An 18,905-nucleotide genomic window follows, 5' to 3' on the forward strand; every position below is an offset into this window, starting at 1 on the left:
ACACGCGTTTTCCCCAGTCTTCCCCTAAATACCCAACTTTGTTTTAGCATCTGTGGTCGTGGCTGTAGGAATGCGCGCAGTGAACTGCAGCCCCGCTTGGTCTCTCCCTCCCCTCTGCGATTGCAATCTCATGGTAAGGAGAGCTCGGGGCGGGGAGGGCGCGGGGCAGGGCTGCCGCTGCCTCCCCCCCGGCCGCCCGCCCGCCTCCCGCCGCCCTCGGCCTCCCCGCTCCGGGCTGCTTTTCCCCGACGGCTCCGGGGAAGCGGCTGCGGCGGGGGGGAAAACTTCCATCCCGCAGAAGCTTTTTGCGGGGGGGTGGGGGTGGGAATAGAGAGGTCCCGGGGAGCTCCGGGCTCCTTTCCATGTGCCGCGCATCTTTAGGGGAGAGCCGACGAGCCTTAATTTCAAGTTGCCCGTCCCATTTGCTGCACTTTTCTAAGTTATTGTTGGTAAATGGTGGGGAACTGTCCGTCAGCGGCCCCGGCGCTGGCGGCTGCCGCGGGAAATCGCACGTGTGACAAAGGCGGCCGCTGGAGTGTGGTGGCTGCTGTGAATAGAGGGAGGGAAGGCAATTAGTTGCCGTGTTGTTGGGGCTTTTTACTTGTCAAACTGGAGCCTCGTTGCTTTTGTTATTGCCGTGTAAAGGGAAATCGCGGGGTTTTGTTTTGGTATTAAGGGCCTTAAAGATTGCTGGCTGACACTGTGCACGCGAAGGCCAGAGCAGTGCGGGGAGAGGGGGAACGGTGCTCGGGCGGACGGAAAACGCACAGATTTCCCCCCTGCTTGCTTCATCTGCCCCTAAATTTTTTTTTTTCGGGTCCTAGGTGCCGGCTTTGCGTTTTGTTTTGGTTTGTTTTTTTTGTTTAGCTCGCAGCCTTTGCAGTTTGAACTGCCACATAGAAAGCAAACCTGGAACCATTCAAGGTCTCCGTGTTTGAAATAGAGTTTTAATTTTTTCCTGTATCTATTTAGTTCTGTTGTTTTGTTCTTTGGGGGCAAAGGGGGGTGAATTCACTCACGTGAGTCACCCAGATGTGCGCAGGGAAGACGAGGGTTTGGAACCAGTCTCCTTCAGTGCCTCGTCTGCAGCAGCATCCGTCCCACATGGTGATCGCTCTCCCTGCGTGCAGCATCCATCAGCGTTAAAAACTCGCGTAGAAAGTGAGGAGGGGAAGAACGCGGCCATGGTTTCCTAATTATTCCCCGTCAAACCACCCTTTGTGGCTTTTGCCCCTGTTGCAGAGTAACTACTTTGCAACTTTAGGGAAAGGGATAAATAAGAGATGAGAAACTAACTCTTGGCAAACTCAGATGCTGAGGTTTGCCCTTAGTACCCGGCTCAGATTGAGGAAGCGGGCGTCTCACCACTCTCGTAGGCAAGAGCGAGGCGCAGGGGAGAAGGCTTCACCCATGCTCAGTTCAGCGATGCTCTCTGGGGGTACCCCTGTTTATTCTCACTCAGGAGCAGCTTGGGAAGATACAATGGCCAGGGCACTGTAACGTTAGCGATCTCAAAGCCCCTCTTGCATCACTTTTACAGTGGGGTCAGTGGTTTACAGAAATATTAAATGCTAAAGGAAAGGGGGGGGGAGGGAGAGACCAGAGCTAATGGTAAAGGTCTACCAAATGTCACCTCAGTGTTACAATGACAAGAAAATATACTTTCCTTACAGCTCTCCCCCTAAGAAATTTGTTTTGAGGGATTTGACAATCTTGCAGATAAAGTGACTGCTTGCTACACTTAACTGATCATGCTCCCTCACGGCCGGCCGACGTTTCCTCGCTGCACTTAGTAATACCTGTGCAACCTGGGTTGTAGTAGCATTGTCATTGATTTCCAAGGTAACTGCTTTTTAGCTCTTCTGAGCAGACATACCTGCGTGGGGGGGGGAAAGTCTTTTCCCTACTCCCTGGAAGGATGATGGTAAAGTGCTATATTGGAAAAGAGAGGAGGCTTCTCTAAATTTTGATAACCGCAGCCGACAATTTAGAAATAAGACACTTCTCGCAGCCAACATGACAGTGGATTTTGAGCATTCAGAAAGCACCAGGCCAAAAAACTGGAGACATCTTGATCTTTTAAGACAGCTTTTCCAGTACTTTTAAGTGAAGGGGGGGAGCGGGGAAAAAAAAAGAGGGAGAGAAAAGCTGCAAGGAAAATAATACAAAGCCAGCACAATTGGCATCTCGACAGTGAAGAAAAAAGTTTTTGAGGTTAAGAGAAGGAAAGACAAAGCTGTTATGTACCCGAGGGATGCAATTTTAGTGGGAATGGAAGATTTGAGTGGTAAAGGAGGAGCGCTTGCCTCTGGGTTCTCTCTCTTCCAGCAGTTCGGCTGCTGGCATCTCAATTTGAATTGCTGGGTGAGTAGCACTTTCTGTGTGCGCGCTTTCCGTCTTGACCATTGAACTTCTGATGTGACTTCTCTCCCTCTCCCCCTCTCTCCCTCTCCTTTTCTTTCCTCCTGTGTGGAATCAAAAAAAAAGGGGGGTGGGGGGGAGAGAAATCAAGCAAGCATCTCCAGCTGTGACCTTTGTTAGCGACGTTGATTTTATTTATTTATTTTATGGTAATCGTCTTTTTTAGTAGGGGGAAGCGCGACTTTTCGATGACACTTTAATTTTCCAGCAGTGGCGAGGAGCGAGCGGCAGAGCGCCGTTTTGTCGAGACACAATGGTGCAGCGGGGCAGAGTTTTCGCACTCCTCCTCTTTGCCCTTCCCTCCGCCTGATTTTGGGGTTTGGTTTACGGAAAGGGGGGGGGGGGGGAGAAATTTTTTCTCGTGCATCCAGGGTGGGATTGGGGTGTGGAGGGGGGTGTGGGGGGGCGTTTCAGAGCCTGGTGTACAGCAGGTTTCAGGGGCTGATTCCTGGATGCTGAACAATGGTTACCAGCGAGGGAGAAGTGTGTGCGCGTGTATTAGCTGTGCGTTACATCCGCAGTCATACATTCACACAGTGACCATGACATCACTAGCTTTTCTTTTCTTTTTCTCCTTTGGGGTGGAGGGGGCCACTTCAAAGCTTTCTTCAGTTCAGTACGATATTTCCTTAACTCTGAAACCATGAAGGTAAAAATGTTTGGGGTTTTTTTTTAAGGAGAAAAAGTTGTTTTGTAGCAGGGCACTTACGTTACAGTTAAGAGGTTTTGGAGGCGGAATGGTTTAACTCTTGTCATACACAAACCAAGATTTTTCTCTTTCTCTTTTTTGAAATTATTAAAAATAGTATGTAGTAGTTTTTAATAGGGTGTTTTTGATCCTATGTTTGGTTGACACTCAGTTAAATTTTCTGAATTCTTCAGAAAGCTAAGCTGTAATGTGAAAGATGAAAATTTTAGGGGCCCTATATAAAAGTGATGTCACCCAGTGATAAAGGAATATGAAAAATAATACTGAATGTTGATAAATACGAGGTAACGTGTGTTTTGACACAGTGGTTCCGTGTTTGTTACCAGAAGTCCATGAGACTTTTTTTCTCCTATTAATGTATATTACAGAAAGTAAACCTACCCCTCAACCAATTCTGTACGTTGCCCATAGTTATACACAGAAAATAGAAATGTATTTGAGAATTTTAGAAAGCATTGCATTTTCACCGGAGGTTTTGTGGGAATCCTGGGTTTTCTGCTGTTTCCTTTAATAACTGCCAAGCTTGCTTAGAGAGTCACTTGATCCAGGAGGAGGATTTCTATCACTTCAGTACTCTGCGATACCTTTGCCTGAGTAGCTTGATGATTTGCCTTTTCTTGTACAAAACAAGGGGTAAAATTCTGTAGAATTCATCTAAAATGGAACTAATCTAAAAGGACAGTTATTTAGATGTTTCTTTTTTCACTGCATGTTGTTGCATACACAGGTTTTACATGGCTGGTGATGAAATCTCGTAAGCGTTTTACCTTTAGAGGAATTCTTTTTATTGGGACTTGGGGCGAAAGGCCTGACAGCGCTGTATAAATGTGCCTGTTTCTTTTCTTCCAAAATATTTGCAAGGTGTTTCAGTTTTGATGTGCATTTAACATCACATTTTTAGGGAAACTTTGTTGAATTTATTCAAGAAATAATTGATCTGGACTTACTTCATTTCATCGCTCAATTGTTTTGTGTCGGTGTGTATTGTTTTTAGCACATTAAAAAATGAAAACATTTTTTAGAGCTTTGTTATTTGTTAAGCTATTTAATATACATTTTCTAGATAGATCGTGTATCAGTATTGAGCACAGTCCGCTATAATTTGTGAATACTGCATTTTAAAAAGCTGTACTGAAAAGTTGGCATTGTATATTAAGGCATGTGTGTGCGTGTTAGTTTTTTAATAGTGCTGTTATTTCTGAAAGTGCCAAATGCAAGTGGGTATAGGCATGCATGCTAATTTTTTTTCATTTCTTGCAGTTTTTTAGCAGCTTCACGTTCAACTTCTTGCTGTAGACAGAAGTCACAGATACCCTAACAAAATCAGTGGAGCTATTTCTCCTGCCGTATATGTCTGTCTAGTGCTGAAATAAGCGATGTATATGCAAGAATTAAAGCTGTTTATAATGTGGCATGTTAGAGAATGCTAGGCAGTAAGTAAAATTGCATTACTAGGTATTCATACAAAGCACATAACAAATAAGGTCTATCAGGGCAATTATAAGCACCCTTTTGCTTATATTCACTTCTCCCTTCTTCCCATCTTTTCTGAATTTTTGTGCTTGCATTATTGCTCTGTATCTCTCCCCTCTCCACCCCCTTCATGTTTCCTGAAGACCTGCTTAGGTTTCACCAGTCTCTTTGCTTAGTGGTGGTGTATCCAGCACACCTTGTACTGGAGCTGCTTAAGAGAACAGTGGTTTTCAGTTTTAGTCTAATGTATGCCAAGTCTTTCTGCTTTTTGCCTTGTTAGCCATGAAGGAAGGCTTGCCTGCTCTAAAGAGATAATATCTGTCTACTAATTAACTGAACTATGGGAAGAAAGCACCGAGTATTTGTCAGTTCGGGAAAGAAACTGTGCCTCTCCTTTTGTAATGGAAGAAATAGATCTGGGCACCTCGGTGCCTGAAACTTGAAGAGTCCAAGCACTACCCTGTCCTCCTCGTACGGGGAAATCCACCTGTTGGTCAAATCATCTCTAATTTTGAGATACGGTGTAAGGCTTGGCTGGATACGTGCAGGCCACAGTTTCTGGGCTATAGGCTGGGGCAACTCTGGTGTCCAAATTTGTGTGCCAAGATCAGGCAGAGCAGATGCAGCAGAGTGCTTTCTCTTTATCAATAAAGCATTAAGAGAATGAGGGAGGTAAAATCTAACTGGCATCAATGTAATTCCAAGTGATGCTGAAGGATCTCAAAATATACAGCTGTGTTTAAGCAGGTGCTTGTCTGGGTCTGACCTGACGTTAGAGTAACACCACATAGTCCAAGGATGTAGCACTTAACTTGTATTTAAAATCCCAAGTTTCTTTTTTTCACTTTAAAAAGAACGCAAAAAACACCCCAAATACCACAGCAGGAAGATTACAGTCCACAACAGCTTTGAAAGCAAAGTGTGAGCACACTTAATACTAATGTTTTACTATTAGTGTTTTTAATTCTCCCGCATAAGAACTAACAGGCAGTAATTAGATAGCTAAACCCCAGTTCTTTCCCTTTTACGCTAGAGATTTTGGCGTATGCTAATTGTCACCAGATCATTTCACATAATTGCCTTTTGGCAAAATTAAGTGGAAATTTCCTGAACATCTTAAACCCTCGCTTCCCCACCCCCTCCCCTCAGTACCTTCGCTCCCTTACGGGAAGGATGCCGAAGATGTCAAGTGCGGTGGCTTAGTGCTCCAGTGTGCAGGGGGCACTTTGTCATGGTTAAAGGTGGGGGGGAGAAAATGATTCTTTTCTTGAATGAATTGCTGGACACTTAAAGCCAGGAAGCTGATTTTGTTGTTTTGTCTGAGAGGTTGCTAATAGAGCACAGGTTTGGGGTTTTTTTTTGGAAAGCCGGCAGTTCTTGCAGGAGCAAGTAGGCGCTCACTGGCCTGGGAAGTGGTCAGGGAGGGAGGGGGAAGAAGCAGAGGGATGCAAAAGTGTCGTGTCCCCTGCCTTTTTCTTTTTTATTAAGGGGAGGGCAGTGGGGGGTTGTGTTTTTTTTTTTGTCAAGCTCTGACTAGGGGGGTTATTGTCCCAGCACATGGTTGTCAGTGCTCCTGTCATCATTTGTGTGAAAGAAGAAAATGAGCCTTTTTTAGCAGGGCGAGTTGCGATTATCAATGGAGGCCTTGTCTCCCGCTACAATGGGCAGTTAGCTTAGGGCAGGACCTTAGGCAGAAATCGGCTACATTAAACTGTGAAAGGGCTCAGGCCACTGTATCAGCCATAATGGAGCAAGGGGAAGTAGTTTTCAGGAGAAAATGCTTAGTCAGGTGTGAAAGCATCCTGAAAAAAAATAAACTGTGGCTCCACTAGCTAAACAGAGCCGGGTAAAATTAAATTTTTTATTTTTTCAGGAAATGCTTCATCACTGGCATTGAATTCTTATGCTTGGGAAGGGGATGAGGACCAAATTACATATAGCTGATGGGTTTGGTTGGTTTTAGCTTTTCAGTTAACCTGAATGGTTTGCAGTTTCCTTGCTGAAGTTTGGAGTACCGCCGGGAGCGGCTGCTGATGTGGGTGATCCCTGGGGCCAGAGTGGTGCTTGCTGATGGGTGCTCTGCTTTGGGTGTTAGTGACCCTGGCTGGAAACAGAAGTATATTACAGTATTTGCAGCAATATTTTGGGATTTGCCTTTTCCTTCAACTTAGTTTCCTGATTTGAAGGGGGGGGTGTGTCATTCCTAGGCAGAACCAAGGGGAGATCAACCTTTGGAAAAAAAGAAAATCTCCTCTTGCGAGCATCTTTGGAGCTGCAGAGCAGCTCAGGAACATCTGTTAGCATTTCACTGGCCATAGTCAGCATAACTGCAACAGCACCGTCTGGAAAATACAGGGAGACAAGTTACAAACCTGTTTTTTAATGTAGACTGGTATTGAATGGTACCCTTTGCTTAGCCCAGGGAGCAACTCCAGGAGGGCCTGCTAATTCAAGACCACTGTCGACCTCCTGCATCCACCCTGGAGGAGGGGAAAAGGCTGACAAACCCTCTTCTGTGCTGCTTTTGTTTTATTGTATTAGGCTGATAAAGGCACTTTCAGGGCCCATCTTTCTTCGGCAGAAAGGGAAAAGGATGGGGAAATGGGGAAGAGGAGGACGTGGCAAAAAAAGACAGGCGGAGCTCTAGCTCCATTTGTTGGTTGTCTGTTGATTAATAGGTTTTAAGGTGAATGGTGAGCTCCCATTCCTCCTCTGTTACTCATAGTGGAGAAAGGGGAGGGGGCTTGGGGGTCCCAGGTGCAAGTGCCTGATCAGGCCTCCCTTGCCACGTTCCCGGTTGCGAGTGTTTGGGGGGTGCCTGGCGGGCGGCAGCCCATCCCTGCCTCGCGAGCAGGACTGGAGGCTTTAAGAACACTAAAAAGGTCACCCCAGGTCGCGGAAGGGGGTCCCTCCCTGGCTGCATCCACAGGAGCCGTGCCGGCGGCCGTGAGAGTTTCAGGCTGTGCTGGGGCAGGAGCATCCCCCCGGCTCTGCCCGTGGCTGCTCAGCTGGGCACGCATCGGAGTGGAGTCTCCCACCAGCCGTCATCTGAGGCTGAAGGCTTTGGCCGCTGCGGTGCTGCAGCGGCATGATGGCTTGTTTTTGGCCTGAGTTGCTTTTTTTGCAGACCTGCTTTTACTGAAACCACGTTATCCCAGGGCAAATCCTCTGGCCTCTCTGGCATGTTTTCCTCTGACTTTGAGTTGATACCATGTTTTATTACCAAAGCCAAACAAGCTATGAATTTGCAAATAGAAATTGCAGTAACAAACTCTTCCTATTTAAAGGTTGGTTTCTGTTTGTGTGCTCAACAATACAATGTTTCATCCCATGCAAGTCTTACATTGCTTTCAGAGACTTAGGAACTATTGATTTATACAGCATGTATTAACTTCTTCAATAAATGGGGAGTATTCATCAGTGGGGTGTATTAAATAGGGCTGTATATGCATAGAAGTATCTTTCATCCTGTTAATGAAATGTCCTTACCATGCAACAAAGACTAACACACAGCAATTTATACACACAATCCCCTGCAGTTTAAATCTGAAGTTCAGATTTTTTTTTTTGTTCCCTAAAGGCACCTATCGGAACTTAGGCTAAATGGATCTCAGTATCCCTCTCAAACATATATCAGTCCAAAATTGGTTGTGGGTTTTTTTGTTTTTTTTTTTTTTTTTTTACATTCCAGAGCTCCATTATTGTTTAAAGTCATCTGTGTTTAAGCACTCCCAGAAGCATTTCAAATTCATATAGAGAGATTTAGTAGTTGAGTCCCTATGGGGACAATTTCCTCTGGTTTGCTTCAGGCAGGGGTTATCAAGAAAAGCAAACTTCTGTTGTTTTTTTGCAATTCTTTACTGTGCCCTCTAACCCAGCGTATGAGACCCCAGCTTTCACTGGAGAGGAGTGATTTATCAGCAGATGTCTTGGTACTTTGTAGATGCTGGGATTTCTCTCCAGAAATCTCCACTTATTCCCATCCTATTACCGCATGCCCTGATGCTAATCTGTGTGTACCAGTGCAGCTCCTCTTTCCGTGTCTGACATAGCCATAAATGGAGTTCTTCAAGCTGTCAGAGAAATTCCTGCATCTCACAATGGCTTTTAGCTTAAAACTACCCTTGATAAAGTACTGGCAAATGTATATTGGAGAAGGGCCTTTTGCAGGGGGATGGCTAAGGTCATCTAATAGGTGTCTCCTATTGATGGTTTCTGCGGTTTACCTTTCATTGCCAGTGGATGGGGTTAGGACCACACTTGTTACTCAGGCAGAGCTCCCATTGACTTCAAAGGAAGATGCGTGTGCGGGATTAATCCTGCTCTTTCCCAGCTAGTCCTTTCTTTTTCTCTTTTCCAAGGAAGCTTAGTTAACTTCAGGAACGTAGCATATTGTGCATGATTAGCTTGGCTTGTGAATTCTGCGTGCTGTTCTGAGCAGACTTACGGTCCCTTTTCCCAGTGTGTGATAAACAGTGCAAAACAGAACACGAACCTAGCCCAGGGTCGTGATACAGATGCAGACTGATTTGCAGGGGCAGTGGATCACACTCCTTTGTCCCGGAGAGCTTATTTTTGAGCAGGTAGATGACAGGTTCCCCTTTTCCCCTGGTACATTCTCCCCACACTCACATCTCTGCTCCAGCATCATCAGAGTGGCAAAAAAGTACCCCACCCTTACATCCAGTACCTTTATATGAATTGTCTATTTGACTGCAGGGCAGTCACCCAAATAAAAATGACTTACCTGGGGAAAAGTTCGCAGACTGAGGTTCAAACTCTTGGCTGTTGATTTTTTTTTTTTTCTTCCTTTGCTTTTTATTTTTCTCTGAAAAGTGTTAAGTAAAACACATAATAATTTAGCACTCGGGCCGTTTTGTGGAGATATTGCGGGGGGGGGGCTTGGTGTATCAAAGCAGTGGGTGGTAGTTTCCCACAGTTTACATGTAACCCCCTATGGTATATCTGGCTTTGGTGATACAGGCATGTAAGTCCAGCTTTCCTCTCATGTGTTGTTTCTTGTTTGTCGGCTTAAGTCTGACCCGCTAATGTTATTCTGTCACTTACTTATTTTTTTAACTAACCAGTTCCAGTTTCTGTGAAAATAAGCTCTCCATGGAAGACAACCCTCAATGTCTGTCAGGATCTGAGTGAGGGTTTTTTGCAGTGATGTGAAGGTAGAGGTGGAAGAGCACAGAGCCACACTGTGGGTCGCCTAATAGCAAGAGTTCACACAGTTCTTGGCCAGCAAAAATCCCTCTTATTGGGAATGATTGTTTTTTGTGAACCAGACCAAGTGGTCATTTGGCATATAATGTCATGTGTTGTTGAGATGCCTGCTAGTTTGTATGGCGTGTAATATGATGTGTTACGTGAAGCCCTTGCTAAACCTTTCAGATACTTTCAGGTTAGGTTGGCTCACTTGGAAGAGAACGGATTTTGGGTTAGAGCATCTCCTTTGGCTTTTTGAATTAAGGGGCTGAATCCCCATAGCTCCTCTGATATGAAACCATTATGGATCTGTGCGGCCAAAAGTTGTCCTTGGTTGTACAGCTGGCAGAAGACCTGACCTACAGTCCAGCCGACACAACGTGCTGTAATTCTTAGCGTTGGCTGTTGTGACCACACTCCGTGCTGCGTGGTGGCCGCTTGACGTGGGACTTTCCTGCGCCACGTGTGTGTTATTAGAGGGGAATCATTCTGTGTAAGGGCTGCAAAAAGAAATAAACACGGTAAAAGTTGTGGGAAGCATAAGCACTGCTCTTTGGCTTGCTTCTCTTGGATGTACACTTTTTTTTGCATGAGGGGTGAGTCAAATACCTACGTATGGCTGGATGGGGGAGCCTCCCGGGGTGGGGGAGGCTGGAAGAGCTGACGGTGAAGTTCTGCTGTGTCTTGACCAAAGTGTGATGGAGGGACTTCTTGTTTGGGGGAAGACTGATGTTTCTTTTCCTTCTAGCTCTCAGTCTGTCTTCCCTCTTCCTTCCCCCCAGTCAAGAAACTCATTCCCAAAGAATAAATGAATTATTTTTGAAATGCTTTTAAGGGAAGCTCGGAGCGTTCGAACCAAGATCAGATGATAACTTGTCTAAAGTGGCGTGGCGAGGGCGCGTGTGTTTGGGGGTGCTGGGGAGCGAGCGGTGGGGTCGGAGCCGTCCTCAGGCAGGATGGCGAGCAGGAGAGCGCTGGCAGACCTTGAACGGCAGCGGCGCTATCGGGGGCCGCTGTGGTATCACTACTTTATTTTAATGTGATTCCTTTTACTTGATGTTAATGCAAATTGTTCCTTACTTAAAGTAATAAAAGGAAATGAAGACACATTCTAAAATGAAACCTGACTCTAATCCATTCATCATCTAATACCAGCCTCTTTATCTTTGCTGGTACCTAATCTGGTTAAATGTCCCTGTTGTAGGATTTTAGTGAAAATCCTCTATGGGGAATAGGGTTTTTTGCAATTGGATTACTCGCAGTAAATGGTCCAGCAGTTCGCTTGTTTCAGCTTAATTTTTTCTTTGTGATCTTGTAAGGGTAAGTTACAGTTCAGCCTGCCTTTTCCTTTCATTCATTCACTCCTTTTTTTTTTATTGTTGTTGTTAAGAAAAAGATCTTTTTTTTTTTTTTCTTCCCCAGAGCTAGGACTGTGACAGGGAAAACCTCATGATATCTGCGTGATTATTCCCCCCACAAGACTGTTAATTTCAATGGCTTTATCTGTGTTTTTGCCATTATTTATATAGCTGAATATTTTAGTAGCCTAATTCATCAGTATCCAGTTTCCATTTATTAGCGCTCTCTGATGAATTGATAATTAATCAGCTCTTCTAAAAAATATATATATATAAAATATGCAGGTGATAGCTTGTCAGCTTAATGCTTGCTGATGAAGGGAATACTCTAGTACTACAAAGGTTTTTTATCTGGAGTATTTGCAATGAACAGTAAAATGCAAAACTGAAAGCGAGGACAGGAAGGGGAAAGGAAAAGACCTACAGGTCAGTGAGTGTTTGGGTCTCGTGCTAATTAAATGGGGGGCTCTGTCAGCCCCTCACTGAGGAGTCTGCCTGCATCTTGGAGGTGAAGCACAAGATGATAAAATAAAAAGGAAAAATTTTAAAGAATCGCTGTTGCTCCGTACAGGAGCACGACAGGTCAAAAAGATTAAAGAAACTCAAGAGCAGAGAAAGCGTGTGAGGAGGTTTTAAGCAAGAGGGTGGGAAAACTGCAAGGGTGACGCCAAGAATGGATCTGGAAAAGTCTGAGGACCATGTTGAAATCCTGGGTACTCAGATTTCTGTATGTCGTGCCTCGTGCTGCAGTGGGGAGTACCTGGCACTCCTCTAACGCCACTGACCTTTTTTCTCTTGACAGTCTAACAAAGTGCCAGTTGTGCAGCACCCACACCATGTACACCCTCTTACGCCGCTTATCACATACAGCAATGAGCACTTCACACCGGGAAACCCTCCTCCACACTTACCAGCCGACGTAGATCCCAAAACAGGTAGGTGGGAAATAGCTGGGGTTTTTTTGAGAGTGGGTGGGTGGATCTTTCCATTTTGCGTATTAGGGGGAATGAGTGTGGGAGGAAGGATTTCCCATGCTGGAGCGCCAAAGGGGGCATGTAAAATGTCAAATGCATGCAAGAACCCAGACAAAATAGTTTCTTTTTAAGCCAATTAGGCTTCAGAAGGAAACCTATTGGGTGAATTTTCGTAAAGCTTCTGCAGGGTGACACCAGAGTTGCATGTGTGGGGTCGTTTGCAGCTGTGTTTCATTGCAAGCATGATACCCCACCTAGTAGTTCGATCTACCAAGTGCTTGGTTTGCATGCACGACCCAGAGAGTTAAACATGTACGTTCTGTGATCTGCACTTATAAAATTGCAGCTGGAATTTTAAAGGTGGTGGGTCATGACCTGTTTCAAAATGAATCTCTTTTAATTCCCCAAATCCCATTGTTTCTGTGTCAGGAGTTCAGCCATTTTTCTCCTATAATGTTGAATTTTCATCCACTCTAACTACTTAGCTCCAGCTCTACACTTGCAACTCTTTTCCCCAATGTAAGTCTACCCAACTCTCAGTTCAGCCTGAAGGGCAGTCTTCTTGAATATAGAGCACCGCGTAAAACCCTGACTAGGTTTATTGGTGTTACAGAGTAGAATTTACATGTTATTCTAACTTTTTAAGAGTCCCTGTTTAACCTGAGGGCCCAGAGAAGTCAAACAGTGTCAATCTTCTTTCTTCGGGCTGCATTGAGTTCATAGTGACAGTGGTTTTGTTTTTGTTAATCCAAATCCCAGCTAGTTAATTGGAAAGTACATCAGAAACTGAATTCACGTCAAAGGAATCGCTCTGTCGGCCCTAACGTATGCAGATAATTTATCTAAACTCCAGCCCTTGAATGAGGCTGTGCATTAGCTGGTTTTCACTCCCTACACTTCAGCTGGGGCCCCCTTTTAATTGTGCTTAATGCTAACTTCACATGGCTTAAAAGGAATCCATCTTGCCATCCCTGGGTATTGCAAGTGAATGGCATAGTCAACCTCTCATTTAAATAATGGTAGTACAGGGAATAGCTTTTAAATGGTTATCGTAAAACATATGATTAACGTCTGTAGACTGTTTACTTTTCTTCTGTGAACATTCTTTCAAGTGTGCAAATAGTTCGCTGGATGGTTAAAGCCCAGTTAATCTGTTTGGGTTTTGTAATGGAGAAAAAGCAATGTCTGCATGAAAATGTCACACAAGGAGATTTAATTTAGAGATTAAAAGCTTCCTCAGTGACTTAAAAAAATAGTTTTTAGCCGTGAATACAGTACCCCTTCCTTTTAATGCTCTCTGGTTTAATTTTACTTCTGCTGTGTAATTGTGCTCTGCCTTGTTAATTGAAAGACCCAGTCTTGTAACCCTTACTCCTCTGAGTAATTCCTATTTGTTCTTAAGGTAAGGAGCGTTAAGATTTAAGGCTTGTGTATGGAGCTGGTTTCTGCTCTCCGAGTAGGAACCGCACCGGTTTCAGAGAGGACGGATGGGCTCTCTGTCCTCCCCTGCACACCTTCAACATCTGCCCCCAGTTTTACCAAGCATTTCCAGGGGCTGTCACCTCCACTCCTAGGTTTTGGGAAAGGTTTCCTAGGTTTGCTCAAAAGCAAACATCATTTGCAATTACAATGACTTTGTAACTTGTTTTGGAGGTTACTTGGGAATAACACCATGCTATTGAGTACCCAGTCAACGTATGGGTAGGGCCTGTGCTCTTTTGGTGACTTTGAGACTAAAATAACTATGAAGTTGATACAGGGACCATCTTTCTGTTTAGCGTTTAAGACAGCACCTAGAACAGCGTCACACCAAAACTATAGCTGAGACTCCTAAATTCTCATCCTAAATAACAAAATAATTATCTCTGATTGGAGAGGTGACTGAGGGAGCGAATCACGTCATTTTTTCTGGTTGAATCTCATTTAATAAGATGCCAAGAGGCTCGCTTTATAAAATAAGACTGTGAAACAGCCTTTGGAAACCCAAAGTGAAGCCATGAGTATTGTAATAAAAATGAATATATAGCAATTTAGAAAGATATGTGCTTTTTCCTTATATTTTATTTATTTCCATGTCTCAATACTAACGCTGCTTTATGTTCCTCTTCCATAGGAATTCCAAGGCCTCCACATCCTCCAGATATATCTCCTTATTATCCCTTATCACCGGGCACTGTAGGACAAATCCCCCATCCGCTAGGATGGTTAGTACCACAGTAAGGAGTTCCATTTTTTTAATTTCCTTTTTCTTTTTTGATGTGTAAAATTTATGTTAAAAATCGTGTGTCTGTGTGTGCGTGCGCATGTGTGTGTGTGCGCGCGCGTGTGTGTGCATTGAGATAAGTCTGTTTGCCAACTGCCACTTCATTGAGTGGTTATGAATTTACCCACCTCATGAAGATTAATTAAAACTTATGCCAGGTCATGTGGTCTTAAACAAACATGAGCAGTTGGACACAGCTTTGCATGTCATCTCAACCAGCTGATGGCTCGTGAAACATGAATTTTTAAATCCTTCTGCAGAAACATCCTTTTCTTGTTAATGCCCTTACACTGCACCATGTGGGTTTTTCTCAAATTTGGTTTTCTGGGGGCTCAGAGCGGTTCTCATGGACTCTTTTTTACCAGGGCCCTCCTCACTATAAGTGTGCAATTTCAAATTTCATTTGCCTTCCCCATTGAAACCCCTTTCGTTTTTCTTGTGAAACACTAGAGCTTTACATCGGCCAGTGAGCAGCATTCCTGGTCGAGACGTGGCTGGGCAGTTGGCATCTGAGGAATGGAATTTTCTTGCAAACAAGAAAGGGGAATTAGTTTACTTTAAAATTGGCTAAGAAAAAAGCCATGGAAAGTTAGTTTGGGGTTTTGTTTTCTTTTCAGCTCCTCGTATCCCACTTGCAGAGCCTTGTTGGGTATGAGGTTCCCTCCACTAATTGAGTTCTTATTTTCTTTTTTTTTTCTTATGTTGCCGTCTCTGCAATGGGTTTTTAATGCACTTAAGCACTGCATAAGCCTTTTTTACAGTATATTTGATTTAAATACTTATAAAATACATTTGTATTGCTGGATACAACGGTTCTCTGCATTACCCTATTTTTCTCACATAACAGGCCTCATCAATTTTGGGGAGATCATATTTCTTTAGAAATTAATTGCCCAAAGCTAGAAATAGTTTGTTCCTGCTCGAGGTTGTTTGGCCAGCTGTGCTAAAATACCTCTTCACAAGTTTGCCCTCCATAAGGAAGTGGAGTTCACACCCCGTAGGAGAGCAGGGCAGAGCAGGGGATCCCCACGCACACCCAGGTCTCGGGCAGGGAGGGGGATTGGCGTCAAAGGCTTTGGGGACCTTTCTCAAGCTCAGAAGTGTGGATGCAGGAGAGCTGGAGCTCGGACCTCAGCCACAGCAGCTCGCTTCTGGCCGCTTTGCAAGCTGTCCTTCCTCGCAAGGTGGTCATGCAACTTGTTTGGGTAGAGGCTGTCCCACCCTGTGGGTGAAGCATGTCCATCAGCTCTCTGCAGAAGGCCATTTTTCCAGAACAGCACAGCATGAGCAGAAGAAAAACCCAGAGCATTGCTCCCTGAAATCTTAAATTCCTCCTCATTTGTGGTGATTCACTTTTTATGTAGGACACCCTGAATGCTGGTAGAATGGATGTCAGCTCCTTTCCTCCTTCTTTCTTGCTTGCAGGGCCTAGCTGCAGTATAGCCATCTCATGCTCCTCTGTTACAACTGTTTAGGTCAAGTTTGCAGCCTCAGCATTTAAAACAAATATACTCAGCTAATGCCAAAAGTCAGTAACATTAAAGACATGAGAGCACAGGGAAGAAATTTCTCATTGTCATTGACCTGTGCCTCATTGCTCATCTGTGTCTCAAAGCCTTACATCTTTATGTGTGCAGCACAGGTTTGTCCTCCTTGAACCTCATGTCATGGCTGCCAAGCCACGCGAATGTTGCCACATGTGGCCTGTTTCACCAGGCAGGTGCTGATGGCCACCTCTGTCACAGGAAGACTCTGTCATCACCACTGATTTATAACAAGTCAACACCCATGGCGTACTTACCTACCCACAGCTCTTACAGCTTCTCCACGTGGTTTTTGTTGAGGGGTGATACCATCACATTTGCTTTTGCTCTAGGAAGTAGCATGGCCAACTTTGCAGAAGTAACCCAAGGTTTTTATTTCCCCTCTTGTTACCACTCGTGCTTCACCATCAACTTTCCAACCCGTCTATCCTCAACTGGCCTGCATGTCTCTAGCATAGTACCCCCCCAGAAAGCATCCTGCCCAGTCAGATGATGTAGTTGAAGGACAGATGAAAAGAACTAGCCAGCACAGACAAACCTCAATCAGAAAAAGTTGTGTGTCTTTCATGAGGATGCTGTTTTGCATGTTGCTGTATTTTTTAATTATTGTAATGAGGTGTGATTGTCTATTGGTTACCCACAATACTTCTTGGGGACTCTCCCCCGGTAACTCTTGTCAACACTTGTTAATCTGACAAAAGGCTACAAATTAAGCTCTGTTAATTTAATGTTTTCTCACCGAGATCTAAATACCGAAAGAGGCCCAAAGCGCAACTGAAGTCCTTTGATTCACTGTACTTTATTTTGGTATAAATTTACATTCATTATTGTTTTCCTTTGGATGTGTAGCCCTCAATTAGTGTGATGGCTCCATTAAAGCAAGCGAGACTTCGCCTTTAATTATTACAACAAAACACCTAGTTTCAGCTTGGGGAGAGGGTCTCTATTGACATAAGCAGAGGTTATAAAATTTAATTAGCCATTCCTATCAGATTTATGGCATTCAAATTGTTCTGTGTTTCTTTCCTTTGATCCTTGCTGTACAATCCCCAAGATTTTTGTTCTGATCAAATGAGAATAAAGCTTACTGTGCAGAGAGAAGTTTTTTGTTGATTTTTTTTTTTAAAACCCTTTTGTCTTTCTCTCTTTCCCTTCTTTTTTGCCAGGCAAGGTCAGCCAGTGTACCCAATCACGACAGGGGGTTTCCGCCACCCTTACCCAACAGCTCTGACCGTCAATGCTTCCATGTCAAGGTGAGTTCAAATGCTGAGGTCCTGAATTGAGAGCAAACGTAACTCCTCCTGCTGCCCTCTCTAGAGGAGGGCATTTCATCTGGGAAGCGTATTTCTGAAAGCACTTCAGTTAAACAATCATCCTTAGTTTTTTGGTGGGGCAGAGGAGGAGAGGATGAGGGGTACCTTCCCATTTGAGAAGAGGGTGTCCTAGCACTGTCATTGGGCTTTAAGAATTTGGTTTTGAGGGAGAGGTGGAGGAGCAGGAAGTCCTCTTTAAAAGCCAAACTAAACGAAAAAGCTGGGAGAATGTGATGTTGAAAAAGCAAGGAGGAGAAGTTTTGCTTTCTGAGTGGCTATCACCCAGAGCAGCGCTCTGTGTGCAAGAGGGGAGTCTCAGGAGGGAGGAGGGCTGCTCTTCAAGCAGAGTTGGGAGGAAGGTTATTGCACTATGTTTTCCCTGACCAAAGCTCCAAATACTGATAGTCAACATAAAAGGGCCTGCCTGACCCTCTAAAGCTTTAGAAGTATATATTTCTCCCCCTCCCTACCTCCAATTAATTCCATCTAATTTTCCAGGGGCTGCTAGTTTTATTTACAAACTGGTTGGCAGCACTATGTTTAAGTAATCACTAATTGCTCCTAATGATAGTTTTATTTTCTGTTCATCTGATTTTCAGTCTGGTTAATTAAATCGGTGGAGGTTTAGACTTTCCTGATGGGCTGAAACAGCTAATCCATTTTGATGATGGCACATAATTAAATTAGCATGCATTACATAGCAAGGTTCCACGTCTCTTCCCTGCTCTGTCCCTTCCTCTCCATCTCTGCAGTTTAATATGTGAAGGTTGGTGTATAGAGGATTTAAGGAGGAAAAGATTGGGGGGGGGGGCGGGAAACACACCTCATTGAGAAATGGAAACCTGTAAATAGAGCTCGTGAGTGAATGGGTAGGGAAATAGCATATTGTGTGCTTTAGATAAGTAGAGTAAAAGCAAAAAATGAAGATCTGCCCGTGTTGCTCCAGCAAATAGAGACAACTGGCAAATCAACTTTAAAAAAAAAAATAGACCCAGCACAGGGGAGAAGAAATCCTGGGTTGGGGAGAAAGCTGCAAATTTAAACAATGGTTCCCTCCCTCCATTTAATCTTTTTTAATATCTATAAAAGACTTGCAGGCATGGTGTGAGGCAAAGTAGAGCTTGATTTAGTTTAATTATTATTAGAGAGGCTAGTCATTTGAGGGAGGGGGGAGATGTGGGAGGGGGGAGGCTATATTCCCAAGATAGGCTTTATGAAAGGTATCTAGTTAAAAAGAGTACACAGCAAATTAAATACATTATTGTGGTAATGGGACGACAGAAGTAGAGGTCTATTATACTTATGGCAGTTATAGGAAATGTAGGCTCCTTGCCCTGTTCTAGCACATCCTTTGATATTCATTCCATTCAGCAGCAGGGCCAGGACTTCTCAGAATTAAGTGATGGGTCATTATACTTTAAACACCATGGAGAAGCCTAGATTGGCAATTAAACAGCACTTGCTGACACTCGCTTGTGCCACCCTGTGACCCCCTTTAGATTGAGTTGTTGGAGCTCGGGGCCCTCAGCCTGCTAAATTGGTAGCAGGCACTTCTCCTGACGAGGGCTGGCTCTGAAATCTGCCGGCTTCAAAGGGAGCAAGATCATGTATAAACCATAATGTGGGTGCACCGTGGCTC

At 44.2% G+C, this 18,905-nt stretch overlaps 1 protein-coding gene across 12 annotated transcripts in view; it reads left to right on the top strand.

The window, feature by feature from the left end:
- TCF7L2 (transcription factor 7 like 2) overlaps positions 1-18,905 on the top strand; it is a 180,139-nt gene that overhangs the window by 139,995 nt on the left and 21,239 nt on the right. For 10 of the 12 annotated variants that reach the window (XM_075155083.1, XM_075155087.1, XM_075155091.1 and 7 more), the window contains 3 exons: positions 11,975-12,107; positions 14,260-14,362; positions 17,120-17,206. In XM_075155083.1, the coding sequence (XP_075011184.1) occupies positions 11,975-12,107; positions 14,260-14,362; positions 17,120-17,206 (323 nt within the window). The remainder of the gene's footprint in view (positions 1-11,974; positions 12,108-14,259; positions 14,363-17,119; positions 17,207-18,905) is intronic. The other 2 variants (XM_075155093.1, XM_075155096.1) reach the window with 1 other exon arrangement.

This window comes from Calonectris borealis, chromosome 7, assembly GCF_964195595.1.
Source record: "Calonectris borealis chromosome 7, bCalBor7.hap1.2, whole genome shotgun sequence".
Lineage (NCBI taxonomy): Eukaryota > Metazoa > Chordata > Aves > Procellariiformes > Procellariidae > Calonectris > Calonectris borealis.